The 14,837-nt window shown below is 38.9% G+C and overlaps 1 protein-coding gene across 1 annotated transcript; it reads right to left on the reverse strand.

Moving 5' to 3' along the window:
• Positions 1–1,475: 1,475 nt before the first annotated feature.
• SDE2 (SDE2 telomere maintenance homolog) lies at positions 1,476–14,373 on the reverse strand. Its single transcript, XM_061185365.1, has 7 exons — positions 14,094–14,373; positions 8,416–8,533; positions 7,302–7,413; positions 6,797–6,966; positions 5,900–6,014; positions 3,705–4,209; positions 1,476–1,811 (listed from the first exon to the last, which is right to left on the reverse strand). Exons 1-7 carry the CDS (start codon positions 14,211–14,213, stop codon positions 1,590–1,592), a joined length of 1,362 nt encoding a protein of 453 aa, XP_061041348.1. The 5' UTR covers positions 14,214–14,373; the 3' UTR covers positions 1,476–1,589.
• Positions 14,374–14,837: the final 464 nt, after the last annotated feature.

Here is a 14,837-nt window from a genome sequence, read left to right on the forward strand (position 1 = left end):
CAAAAAAACAAACAATCTGATAATAAAAATGGGCAGAAGATCTGAATACTTTTTTCCAAAGAAGACATACAGATGGCAAACAGGTACATGAAAAGATGCTCTACATCATTAATGATCAGGGAAATACAAATCAAAACCAGAGTGAGATATCACCTCATACCTATTACAATGGCTGTTATCAAAAAGACTAGAAGTAACAAGTGTTGGCAGGGATGTGGAGAAAAGGGAACCCTCCCTCATGCACTGTTGGTGGGAATGTGAATTGGTGCAGCTACTATGGAAAATAGTATGGAGGTTCCTCAAAAAATTAAAACTAGAACTACTATACAATATAGCAATCCCACTTCTAGGTATTTATCTGAGGAAAACGAAAACATTAACTTGAAAAGCTATACTCACCCCCATGTTCACTGCAGCATTATTTATAATAGCCAAGATATGAAAACAACCTAAGTGTCCATCGATGGATGATAGATGAATGAAGATGTGGTAACTATATATAGTGGAATATTATTCAGCTGTAACAAAGAAGTAAATCTTGCCATTTGCAACAACATGAATGGAACTTGAGGGCACTATGCTCAGTGAAATAAGTCAGATAAAGACAAATACCGTATGACCTCTCTTAAACATGGAATTAAAAGAAAAAATTTTTTAATTAAAAAATCCCCTCAAGCTGATAGATACAGAGAACTGATTGGTGGTTGTCAGAGGCAGGGGGGTACAGGGTGGGAGAAATGGGTGTACTTTTTTTTTAAGTTTAAATAAATTGAAAGTTTAACATTTGCTAATTAGACAACATACTTCTAGATAATCCATGGGTCAAAGAATTCAAAAGGAAGCTAGAAAATACTTGGAACTGAATGAAAATGAAAATACAACATGTTAAAATTTTTGAGATGCAGCTAAAACAGTGCTTAAAGAAAAACTTACAGCTTTAAATATTTATACTAGAAAAAAAGTCTAAAATCAATGACCTAGGACTTACCTTAAGAAGATAAAGAAAAAAGAGCAAAGTAAATCCAACCTAAGTAGAAGAAAGGAAATGATAAAGAGCAGAAATCAATGAAATTAAAAACAATTAAAAATCAACAAAGCCAAAAGTTGGCTCTTTGAAAACAGATCAACAAAACAATAAACTCCTAGCTAGACTGATCAAGAAGGAGAAAACAGAAATTATCAGTATCAGAATGAAAAAGAAGTTACCACTACAGCTCCTACAAGATGTTAAAAGGATAGAAAGGACTATTATGAATAACTTTATGTCCACAAATCTGACAACTGGGGTCAAATGGATAAATTCTTTGAAATTATAATTTACCTAAACGACACAAGATGAAACCCAAACTCTGAATAGCCCTGTATTTATTAAAGAAATAAGTTATAAGAAACCTTCCCACAAAAAAAACTTCAGGCCCAGAGGGTTTCACAAATTAATTCTATAAATCTAATAATGAAAAAGAGGATAGTTAGAATTTGGTTATTAAAAAGTCACCTTTAATAGCAACAAGAATAATGTCCAAGAGTCAACATTATACAGGTTGTAAGCGCTAGCCTATAAAGAAACAGGAAATCAGCTCCGATGAAATTCACTTCTTCTTCCCTTTCGAAGGCTTGGCAAATAAAGCTGGATCTATCCGCTCCTTTGCCAGTCCTCTGACAGAGAAGAGCCTCGCCGCCCGCTCCTGGAGGGTGCCCCCGCACTTCAGTCCCCGGGCCGTGAGTTCACACTTGAGCTTCTCCAAACCCAGCAACTCCACTTCTGCAACAGAGCTGAATGCCAGTAAATCTACAGTTTCCTGACCGATATCCTGAGAAGAAGAAAAAGAAAGAAAAATTTTAAATACGTCCATTCCTCTGAACAAAACTTTCTTCAATTGTCATCGACCTTCTGTTTTTCAAGAAATTTTCATTTACTATGCCATATCTTACTACTGAATTTTAATAATCATGTTATTCTCTATACATTGTCAATACATATAATTAATAAATATTAATTTTTTATCTATATACTTAGAAACAAGTATTCAGAAGAGTAACAAGTTACAGAATTCTTGAACAGATTCTTAATATTACTTTTTTTTTTATTTTTCCAGTAAAAATTCAAACAGCAAAATGTACCTCACCTACTCCCATACTATGACCAGAGAAAAGCACCCTATAAAGCCTCATTTTAATGAGATTCCTATGCCTGTGAATCTACTAACCCCATAATCCTAAGCTTTCCATTTTAATCAAATAACTGTGATTATCAAAGTTCTCACTTATATAACTTGACAAATTTAAATGCTGTTCAAAAGACTTGCAACTGTTCTATCCACCAAGTACCTTTATAGACTTTAAGACAAAATTAAATACTTTTTTTTTTAAATTAAATACTTCTAATGACGGGTGCTCTGCAAAGAATGAAAACATTCACCACCTAGGGTTTTTTTTAAAAAAACATATTCAAAGGTCAGTAATTTTCTCTCACAGTAAGTTGTTTTTTAAAAATATTGAAGAGTTCTAGGGACAAACTATCTTTCTAGGTGATCTTTATTTTTTTTAAAAAAAAGGTCCATTTTGTTAAGATATCTGGAGTGAATCTTGGCTTCTTTATATATGGCCAAATCCTAAACCACCACTTATGTGTCTTTGGAGAATCACACATGGTTGTACATGATTATTATGAATACAACAGCTACAACTACATCAAGTACAAAATTTCCACAGTTAAAAGCTCAAAGACTGAAAGTCAAATCAGGTTTTATTCTATTTCCCTTTCTTCATTTTTCCAAGACTTTGGTTAGGATAAACTCCTAGCATACATGAGTAACATAAAAGCTACATGCTTATAACTCCAGAGATGGTGTAAGGGTCAATTTAAAGCCCTTAGCATAAAAAATTTCACTATCTTCCCTAGAAAGGGCAATATGTGCATTTTCGCTTGTTTAACCAGCACAAGTAGGGAAGGTGCTGGTTAAATAAATAATGATAAGCTTTGTGTTTACCAAAGAAGCCAAGTAGTTCAGGTTTCATCTATCCTAAAAAGCAAATCATTAGACTGAAGAGTAAACATTAAAGATTTTTGCTGGAAGTTAAGTCCACTAAAGGCGGCAAATAACTATTTAAGGAAAAGCATGCACAATGAAAATAAATTTTTAAAAGGTTGAGTGTGGGGCTTAAGATTTAATGATAAATTAAAAAGGAGCCGCTCCTCTTCTACAGGAAAGATCTTCACATCCAACTGACAACTGTGTTCAAACAGTAACTCACATGAGAAAGAAAAACTAAGTAACTAGAAATTTAGTGATAGGAAAATAAGCACATTTTATCAAGCTAAAAATGTCATCTATCATAATATGCCTTATTAGTGCATGTGTTATTAAGAAAGAATAACAATACCAATTAAACTATAACGTGATATATATCCAAATTCAGAGGTATTAAAACGTGAAAAACGTGCATCTTAGAACTGATGAAATATGGAACCAAGGACACCACCTAGTGGCAAAATAATACCAATTCCAGAGCTTTAAAAAAAACAAAAACTAAGGATTTTTTGGGGGGACATGGCAAGCTTCACCATCATCTGTACTTCTGATTATTAAACAAGCCTTTCCACTAAGCAGCTGATGGGAAATAGCACATCTTTTCATTTTAATGACTTACTACAGAGATTAAACTGATTTGGCTTTAGACATCAACCCCCCAAATTTACTTACTGTGTTTCCTGACTGGCTTTCCTCCAGCTTGGCAACAGGTATGTTTTCCCTATCTTCTCCAGGTGCTCCCTTGGCAGCTCTTTCCCCATCAGTCATTTCTTTGGTCTCCTGCTCCTTATTCAGTCCAACTCCAGCTGCTTCCTTTTCTAAGGGTTCTTTACTCTCTGCCTCATTTTTCTCCTGGGTTTTCTCTGTTTCTATAGCCATCTTCCCTTCCATGTACTCCTGGGTAGATGCCTCTCCCAGCTCAGCATACAAGTCTTCTGAAATACCATTCCCAGAGTCCGTCACAGGGGACTGTAGTTTTTCTCGTGATCTAGAGTCTGCACTCAATACTCTTGTCTGCTGAGAGCTACTAGGAAATTCGGCTGCCATCTGAACACCATCACTGCCATTTTGGGGAACGTGAAAGCTCATTCCTGAAGTACTAGGTGCTTCTGCACTGTCATTATCGGAGCTCTCAGAGCCAGACCCTTCTGCAGTCTCTAGTCCTTCCATGCCCAACCTATTAGAAGCAACAAAAAGGTTTAACACCATTTACAGCTTCTACTTAAAAAAAAAAAAAAAGAGTTGCAGTTTGTCCAGGAAACAGACTCTGAATAAAGGTATCGGCTAGCTTGAGATGGAGAGTAGGTGAGTTTCAGAACAAGATATTCCAGAGGTATAAAAGGAAAAAAAACTTCAGTGAGACTGGAAGCAACATGCCAAAGATCCAACAGGATCTCTTTTTAAAAGCTGTGATTCTCTTAAAACAAACTGGTTTTGCTTAAAACTTTCCCCCCCCAATACTGTATGAATTTTAACTGTTGGAAATTAGATAAAATAATAAACAGTTAAAAGAAAATCCTGGGAATTCCCTGGCGGTCCAGTGGTTAGGGCTCCGAGTTTCCACTGCAGGGGGCACAGGTTCGATCCTTGGTTGAGGAACTAAGATCCCACATGCCACATGGCACGGCCAAAAAAAAAAGAAAGAAAATCCTGTTTTATTCACAATTGCCCAAAACTGGAAACTACCCAAACGTCTAACAACTAGAGAATGGATGATAAACAAATTGTGGTACAGCCATACCAGGCAACAATACTTGGCAATAGAAAGGAACGAACTACTGATACATGTAATACCATCTATGGATCTCAAAAGCATTATTGTAAGTGAAAGCAGCAGACATAATGACATTCTGGAAAAGACAAAACCATATGAACAAACATCACACCAGTGATCAGGGGTTGCCAGGAATGGCGGTGGAGGAAGAAAATTAACTGCAAAGGGACACGTGGGCACTTCTTAGGGTGATGAAAATATTCCATAGCTTGATTTTGGTGATGGTTACATGACTGTATATTATAAAATTTTCAAAACTTTTAGAACTGTTCAAAAAGGGTGAATTTTACCATATATAAATTATACCACAATAAACCTGGCTTAAGAAAGAGAAACCCACAGGAAATACTACTATCTTTTCTCTCAGGAACATTTAATTCACATTTCAGAAAGAACACAAAAAATTCTATGCTGGACTCACAGAGTTACATGGTGTTTAGTTAATAATTATCTTTCTATCCCCAAAGGGGAGGCCAACAAGGAAACCAAGATCCATTTGCACTTATCATATTCTAGAACTCGGCCCAAGGGAACTGAGCTGGTAACCAGAGGACCAACTGGGAAGGGTGGGAGAACTGTAAGAAGAATGGGTAAGAAAAAGTATTGTTGTGCTTTTCACCTGCAAGTGCAGAAGTGGTGAAGAGAGGTCTGGCAAAGTGACCAAAGACCTCAGTGACGACTACGAAAAACCACAGAGGAAACAGAACAACCTGGAAAGTAAAGCCATGGCTTCCACCTGGAATTTTTGAAAGTTAACTCTTTCAACACCTAACAGTAATTCAAGTATAAATATGTGATTTTCTACTGTAAGGAAAAAAATTATCCTTTAGATTCTATGAATGGCACTTATGGCAGAAACCATTACTAATGTATCCAATGTGAGAATCACTGAAACCTGAACTGAAGCACTCTGGAAAATTTCTGAGCTTCCATCAGACTTTACTTAATAGTATGTCTATTCCAGGTAGATAAGAAAAAAATAGAGTAGGTAAGTTTCAGAACAAGATATTCCAGAGGGATAAACAGAAGGAAAAAAAATTTTTTTTTCTTCAGTCCTCAAAGATCTATTTGAAATGAAAATGAACATACTTACCAAAAGCATTTCTTTTTCTCTGCACTGGCTGCTCTGTCTGTTTTTGATTTGTTAGGCCGTTTCCGACTCTCACGGATTCCTGCCGATACCGTCTTGCTGGAGGCAGCCTGCATACCTAACCAGACATTTTAACAACTCAGTTTCTACTATCAGGACTAAGTTCAATTAAAGAATTTATAAATAATCTGGATTGCAAAACAGCTGCAATCTAAAGCTCTAGATTTAAATTTCTTAACATACCAAAATTTAATCCAGTTAAAATGAGACTAATCTCAAATTTATACAGATTTAAGATAAGCATTCTGGCTCTTGAACCGGATTTTTAAAGCACCATGTCCAATTTGTAATTTTGAGGCTGACAGATTCATACCTATCTCTCCTCAAACCTAACGATTCATCCCCTTGTGCTTGTTATTTGCATACAACTTTCTTTCCCCTGTTATGCCATAACCCTTTTGATAGAAAAGGCTCCTTATTCAATTGAATGCACAATAGCCCTAGCATAATGCTTTGGATGCTAAAAACATAAACGTTAATGAAAATCATTCTCATTAAAAACCGTTTTTTAAAAAAGGGACCTAAAACTGGAAGCAAAATGTTGGGGTCTAGGCACCTCCTGAAGACTTAGCTTATTCCCATGAAGCACAAAAAGTATTCTTACCTGGGGCCCATGAGCCCACAGAGTTCAGGGGTCAAGTATGTCAAATGTTGTGTGAGTATATGGGTTTTTTCCCTGGGTTGTAAGATATACTGTATTCATTACTGAGGGGAGAAATTCCACAGCTTCATCAGTTTCTCAGAAGTCTGTAACCCAAAAAGGCTTAATAACTGCCCTCTGTGTGGAACAGCTGGCTTCAGGGACGCCTGCTGATGGCACTAAGGAATCCTCATTCTCACCTCGGAGGACGGAATCCTCCAGACGCTCGGCCATCTCATGGCACTGCTGCTGGTAGTCGGGGCTGGTGAAGCAGTGCCTGGGTTCTGCAAGCTTCCGCTGCAATCGTTCCAGGCGCTTTTGCTCCTTTTCAGCTTCTCGCTCGGCTTGTTGTTTTACCCATTCAGCCATTCTGGGGATGGGAGAGCAGAGATGTAACTGAATGGCTATATTATGCACATGTATTTTTATATATAAAACACCCCACCCAGACAAATTAATGGACTCTTGTTCATACTGTGATATTCCCTCAGAAAGGTGTGCCATGCTTACTACTAGCATACTGTTATGGACTTGACTAAAACCCAAAGATAATTATTAAATTACAGAAAAAGTTAAATCTGATAACAACAAATTAGAGCATAAGTATTTCAAGTTTACATTTCTGATATGCATGGCATGTGTACAATCACTAATGATAGAAAAGTATATTTCTTAAAAAAAAATAAAAACAGGTGGGCATCTTACGCTTTTTCGTGATTGACATCTCGCAGTCTCCTTCCACTGAGATCCCGGCAAGCTTCTCGATTGGTTGTCTTCTCAATCTGAGCACCAAGTGCTCGGAGCATAGAGCCAAAACCTGAGCAAATATGTTTGGAGAAAGCAGGTTAAAAAAGTGATCAAGGATGGACAAAAGCCAAATTTGTGAAAATAGTATTATATCACAAGACTACAGGTGATCTCTACTTTCTTTTCAGTTTTAAAGGAAATGTACATCAAGATTCTAACCCAGGTAGCAAAGGTAAGAGTACTGATAAATCTGATTCAATCTCATGCTTTTTACACTTCCTCTTATACTTCTGCAATATTGTATCAATACCTGCACCCCTGGGCTATTTTAGAGGGCTTTACCCAGTGCCAGAAATCCCAAGATTCCACGATTAAGAATTTTAAAAATTATATGGTGAGATTTTGCAAGGAGGCAATTTTAAGCTGTCACTGGCTGATACGACAAGCTTCATTCTTATTGACACAATTTCAAACAGCAGGATGATTATAATCTGAAATGTTAGCTCTTTGAAAACCAAACTGAATCACCACAGATTTTGAGAAAGCCTAAGGATTACGTTAGTGCATCAGGAGAAACACCAAGAACTGTTCATATTCAGTTTTTGCTCTTTTAGTTTCTTTTTTCTCTTCTAAGATGAGTTACTACAACCAGGACCTTAATCTACCTCAATCTGTAAACCGTTGTATTTCATAAAGTGACTTTAGACCTCCCTTGGAACTACAATAACTAGGCAAAAATCTTGAGAAAAACACAAGGAGATTTGATTGTTTTGACACTCATCTGCAAACTGGACAGAATAACAATCACCTCTCTTCATCTAATCCTCCCTAGAGTTTGAGAGCCTAGGGTGTCTAAGAGCGATCCAGCTGGAGAAGGTGGGAATTTTATCATACGGTATCTACCTCAAAAAGAATAAAAGAGAAAATATGCAAAATTAGATAAGCAAACAAAGGATTTCACAAGGCAAATCGAGTATGGTACATTACAGACACCAAGGAGTTTGTTAATTTAATACATATGGCTACAGAACGCAGATGTGTTACAACTAAGCTATCAACATTCATGTCCTACCTCCTTTTCCACCACGAAGTCTGGGTTCCAAACTATAAACAGCTCCATGCTGCACTGTGTCACTGGTGTTAACGAGTGATCCATTGCATTTCACAAAGTAGCAGTCCACTGGAACATCCTAGAGACAAGTTTGGGGTTCTTTCAATGCTGTTTATGAGACAATACAAGTTTCTTGCAGGAAGGGACCTAGCTTATCTTTTTATTACTCCAGTTACAAGGAGATAGTATGTGTTCAATTAATATTTGTTGAACTGCAAAAATGGAAACCACTAAAAGAAAAAACTCATTTTATATGATGTATTCTAGGTACGATTTCTTCCTAATACTTAATCATGATATACAGAAGAACTTTCTGCATTTTGGGTGAAAATTAAAACTGCTCTCGGGACTTCCCTGGTGGTCCAGTGGCTAAGACTCCACACTCCCAGTGCAGGGGGCCCGAGTTCGATCCCTGGTCAGGGAACTAGATACCCCACGCCACAACTAAGAGTTCGCATGCCATAACTAAAGATACTGCATGATGCAACTTTAAAAAAAGATCCCGAATGCTGCAAGAGCCCGCATGCGGCAATGAAGATCCCACGTGCCACAACTAAGACAGGCACAGCCAAATAAATAAATAAATTTAAAAAAAACAAAAACAGAAACAAAAAACCTGCTCTTTCTCCTTCTCTAATAGGAAATAGGGGTCAAGGTAGAAGACTATTCAGGGCTCAGATCTAGTAACTCTGAAGGTCCCATTTCCTCTGACTTTTTAAAACAGGTAGTATCAAGTTGAACACTGAGTGGCCCCAAGTTTAAAAGTGACATCTTGAAAAGTGTAGATAGGGATAAGAAGAGGGGAGAGGAGGAGACAAAAGTATGATTTTTAATATACTACCTATATAAGCTTTAACAGCTTTAGGACCAGCTGGCAGCTGGTGCCTCATCTCTTCTGCCAGCATCCCCCTGAGTTCCAGCCAATCACTGCAGAAGCCCAAGTACACTCCCCCAAACCCACTCTATGTATTTCAAAAAAATTCTCAGATCAAATGATGGAAAGAAAATATAAAAACTGTTAAGTCTTTCTAAACAAGTTTCTAATGCCATAAAATGAGACAAGAGAGGAGTATTCTCCAAAGTTATATGGAACTTAGGAGGTTGACAATTAAATCTGCAACATGAAGAAAAGAGAGATCTAAATAGGAATGGAAAGGAAAAATGCATTGCCGGCATCTTCCTGAAGTGGAAACTATGAACATTCATTCTGAACCACATCATACAGCTATTTCAATGGGACCCATTCATTCATTCAGCAAATATTAAGTACCTACTATTTGCCAGGTACTTTTCAAGTGTTGGAATACTACCATGAATACTACAGTGAATACAGATCCTGCCTCATGAAGCTTACATTCTAGTGGGGGAAGACAAATAATGAACAAATTATATATTATGTCAAGTAGTGATATGCAGGGTAAAGGGGATAAGATATGCGGATGGGTGTGGTGGTAATCTATTTAATATACATAGTCAAGGAGAGCCTCTCTGATCAAGTGACATTTGAGCAGAGAATTAAAGAAAGTGAGAGAATGAGCCATGTGGCTATCTGGGGGAACAGCATTCCAGACAGAGACAAGAGAAAACGCAACAGGAATGAACTTAGAGCATTCAAGGAACAACACCACAGCCAATGAGGCTAGAATGAAGTACACAAAAGGGGAGTGATGAGGCCTTCAAAACCATTGTAAGGACTCTGGATGTTACTCTGAATAAAACTATTGTAGAGTTTTGAACAAAGTGAGATCTGAGTCATGCTCTTAAAGTATCACTCTAGCTGTTAAATCGAAAGTAAGACTACAGAAGCAGAGAGATCATTGAGAAGCTATTGTGATAATCCAGGTGAGAAATGAAGGCTATTTGTACCAGGGCAGTAGTGGCAGAGATGATGAGAAATGTGAGATTCTGAGGATACTCTGAAGGTAAAGGCAACAGGATTTGCTAATGCTCTGGGTGAAGGGAGTGAGATCAATAGAGGAATTAGAGATGATTCCAAAAATCTGGTTTGATAACTGGGAAAATGGAGTTGTCATTCATTAAGAGGGAAAAGGAAGTTTGAGGGAGAAAATTAGTCTCATCTCAGATATTTTACTTTGAGATGTTTACTGCACAGCCAGATGGAGATGCCGAGTAGACTGGTGGCTATACAAGGCTGGAGTTTGGGGAAGAAGTCTGCACTGGGCATTTACATTTGAAAGTTGTCAGCGTACTGATGGTAGTTAAAGCCATGAGTATGGATGAAATCACTGGGATGAGGGAGGGGCCCCTCCAAGATTAGAGTTCAGGGTGATGAGGAGGAAGCTGCAAAAGAGACTGGAAAGGAGAGGCCAGTGAGGTGGAAGAGAACTGAGAGTGATATCTGGACAAGTGAGAAAAGTGTACTCCGGCGGGGAATGGTCAATTGTGCAAACTGGCACTGACAGACAAAGCAAGATGAAAACTGCAAACTGATCACTGGATATGGCAACATAGAAGATACTGACCAGTAAGACAAAGAGCTGTTCTATTGGAGTGATGGGAACAAAAAAGCCTAACTAGAGTGGGTTCTAAAGGAGAAAAGTTTTATGTTCAAGAATATTTTTTTTAAAGAAAATCAGAGAAAATAAGGTGATAGCTAGAAGGGATGTGGGCTCACATTTGCGCACTGGTAGGAATGATGCTGTAAAAAGGGAAAACACTGGAAAATACAGGGGAGAAAGAACTAATGCCAAAATAAGTCTTTCAGTAGGTGAGGGGGAGGGGTTACTGTACAAAGTAGAAGATAATTGCAAATTATTTGTAAAATAATGAACGTTCATCCACAGTAACAGACAAGAAGGCTGAATATACAGCGGGTACCTACCAGAGGCACTGGTGTGACGATGCAGAAATTCTCTCCTTACCGCTTGAGTACAAAGTATGGTCCTTGGGATGGAAGAAGTCTTGGAGATTTAAAGAGAGAAGATGTGAAAAAGTAATCTAGGAGAGTGAAAGAGTGATGAACTGAGCAGTGCCTCTCAACCCTTTTCACACCATGGTATACACAAATAATATTTGGATGACACTCTAGGGAAAATGAGCAAAGCTACTAAAGATGTGTTGAGATCCTGGGTTCTGTCCAGCTGCCCAAGGACCACTTAGATCAATATTCTCAGTAGTCCTGCAACCCAGTGGAAGCATGCTCTGGATTAGAGAAATACAGTAGAAATGCCAAGCACCACTAAGGTTGGTGTTTGTGAATTTGTAGTGAGACTGGTTTGCGTGATTAGTTCCCCTACCACAGTCACTGCCCAGATGCCAGGTAAAATAGGTGGAGAGTTGGATTTAAATTGACTGGAGTTTTCCCAGGCAAATATGATACCAGGAGAGAGGAGCAAGGGAGCTCAGGCTATATGCAATGATGCGATTAACATGAAGGACTATTCTTGCCTATAAAATACTGTCCACTTTAAAGAGCTGTAAAAATTAAATGAGACATGTAGTATACCTCCTATATGTTTACTGTTTATAAATTAAAAGCTACTTTAGTTTCTTTTAATATCTTATATATCCAATGGGTATGGTATTTCTAAAATCCTAAATAACTTTAAAAGACTTTAACATGAAGGCTGAAAGATTATACATCATGCATCATACTTCATTTCCAAACAGAACTGCTTATTTAACGAGACAACTGATTAACAAAATTGCATTTTCTACTTGTTAAAGATTCTTGTCAGTTAATAATCACTAGTAGAAAAAAATAACAAAGAAAATTTAGAATCAATTTAACTGTTTTTAACCATTATAAAGCATTTCAAGCACAAAGTAGCCAATCAGCCGAAGGTCACCAGAGACAACATATAGTTCAACAACTCAAATTTCTTGACTCACTACAACAAGAGAGGGACTGCACACCAGAGGAATCATGAGGTGTCTCACCAACAAATAAAAAGATATAGTTATAGGATTTGGGGCGGATGGAATTTAGGTAAAATTTAAATGAAACAATGTTTTGAGAGGCTCACAATAAAGCAGGGCTGTGTGTATATGGGTCAACATCAGGTCTAGACTGTGAAGGAGATCCAGGCTCCTGTTTCCTTGGAAACTACAAAGTTAAGATAAATGTGGAATGTTGTGTCCAGAAACCCCTAATCTGAAGCTCTGCACCTGGGAAATCAAGAGTGCTTCTCTACATCAAAGTGACTTAGATTCTCAAGGAAAGAATGGGATGCTTCTTACTGATATAACTTCCAACAGCAGTTTATTCTTATAGTCTATGATTTTTGAGGTAAGGTTCCACAAAGACTAAAAAAGAAGCAGACTTTCAAGGAAGTCATTGTGACATTTCATCACTGTACCATGTCCTTGGGAGAAACACTGTTTCCTATTAACTTTGCAGCTAGCTTTATCTGTGTGTTATCCCAGCCTGATGAAGAGCCAGGCTGATTTTTACTTTCTCAGGGAGAGCTAACACTAACTTTATCGTGTGTCAGAATAGTTCTGTTTTAAAAGGCATAAGCATGAACTTGAGCTATTTTTATTCGTTCCAGTATCTCATCAAATGCCCTTTTATAAGTTTTGTGTTTTTGTTCATATTTGTTATGGCCATGTGTCTTAAGTATATGAATGAATCCATTCGTTTATATTTCTTGCTTATTTTAAATTATTTTTTCCAAGACTCCTCATAATTAAGATCTTATTTTTTTCTGGTCTCACTTTGGATCAACTGTCAGTAAGTTTGAAAACTGGTCATCAGATAAAAGTTATTTTCAGAGATATTAAAATCCAACTATTTTGGAAAACATTCCCCACTCAGATGGTAAAAACATTTCTGACAGTTTTTAAACTGGACTGAAGTCTAGGAAGAAAAATGGGGAAACTGAAAAACCACATTATTTGCAAACAGACATTGCTTCTTCATGGAACCAATCCAAGTAAAGATTTGGTTTAGAGGAGATCAAATGTCAAAATTAAAATTAGATTCAGCGAGACCAGCATATTCTTTAAATAACTGAATAGGTTTAATATCTTATAGTTGGTAAAAGCTTGCTTACTTGATAATTAAGTAAACCACACATGTAACTTTAGAAGTCAATGATAGGTTTTCAAAAGTATGCCTGGGCAAATCAGAGCATCATAATGATTAGTGAAAACATCTACATGACAGGCCCTAAGAATCATGCCCTCGACATGACCTATGTGAGTGCTTGGCCCCGACCAGTGACCAGACAAATCCATTTCCTTCCCAACCATCCTTTGGCCTGGGTTTGGATATGACATACTTCTCTAGGTTGGAGCTAAGAGGGCTGTGTTATCAGTGGACAAAAAATGCACGTCATATAAGCACAGAGTGAACGTAAGGAAATGAGCCTTAAAAATCATCTGGTCCAACTGCCTCATTTACGGATGAATACCAAAGTGTATTCTGTTAGTCCAGACTGAGCGCCGGACTAAACGCCCGTGAGCGGAGGGGTTTTTCTCCCTTCTGTGAGACAAAACCACCACAAAACAAAAGCAAAGGCAGGCCTCAGCATCAGTTTGAAGCACCTTAAAACCCTAACCCTCAGCCTCAAAAACTGAGAACCCCAAAGAATAGACGTGGCCCCGACAGACCCTCACCGCACGTAATCCTGCCCCTGTCCTGCTTTCCCATTCCTTCCAGGAACCACAAACCTCACCTGATCTTGGCAGTGTAGGTGGATAAAATCGCGTACGGAGCGCGGGGCGGAGGCACACCACACCGCCTTGCATCCGAAGCTGGGGCTCCGAAGCCACACCAGGGCCGCGGCCTCCGCCATTTCACCCAGTCGCCGGATCTCAAGACTCCCAGACAGCGCTAAGCGCCACAACCAGCTCGGCGTATCTTGATGACGGTGAGCTCGCCCTCCAGCGCCCCGCCCCTCACATCTTCCGCTCGTCCCGTTCCTCCCCTGGGGATAGTCACGTGACTTTGGACGGCCGAGCCTGCTGCCTGGGGGAGGGGAACAGGAAGAGCCTGGCAGAGGCCGATAAGACCGCGGAGCACCCGGGCGAGGCGTTGCTAGGAGAAGTTGCTAGGGCGGGGCTCGAGGGACTCTCTATAAAAGGCTAGCGAGGGGTTAGGTTTCGAGCGTTCTGGCTGTAAGCGATAAGTTGGTAACTAAGCACCTCTCTGTGCCGCAGGCTTTGGCCCTTTTCCTCGAGTCTGTGTAGTTATTTTTGGGTCGCAGGGAATCGTGGGCTGAGAAGGCGCTGCTCCCTGGGGGCGTGAGGAGGGAAGCTTCAGTCCCGGAAGCGGTTTTGGGGGGCTGCTTCCTCGGCTCTGGGGAGCTCCCCCAACCCTAGGGGCAAGGGAAACGGAGGTCGGGAGGTTTGTAAACAACAGCCCTGGGCGGTTTTTTCCTCCCGGTTTACCAAGCATTCTCTTCCTTTGCGGAAACTGC

This window comes from Eubalaena glacialis, chromosome 3, assembly GCF_028564815.1.
Source record: "Eubalaena glacialis isolate mEubGla1 chromosome 3, mEubGla1.1.hap2.+ XY, whole genome shotgun sequence".
Classification (NCBI taxonomy): Eukaryota; Metazoa; Chordata; class Mammalia; order Artiodactyla; family Balaenidae; genus Eubalaena; species Eubalaena glacialis.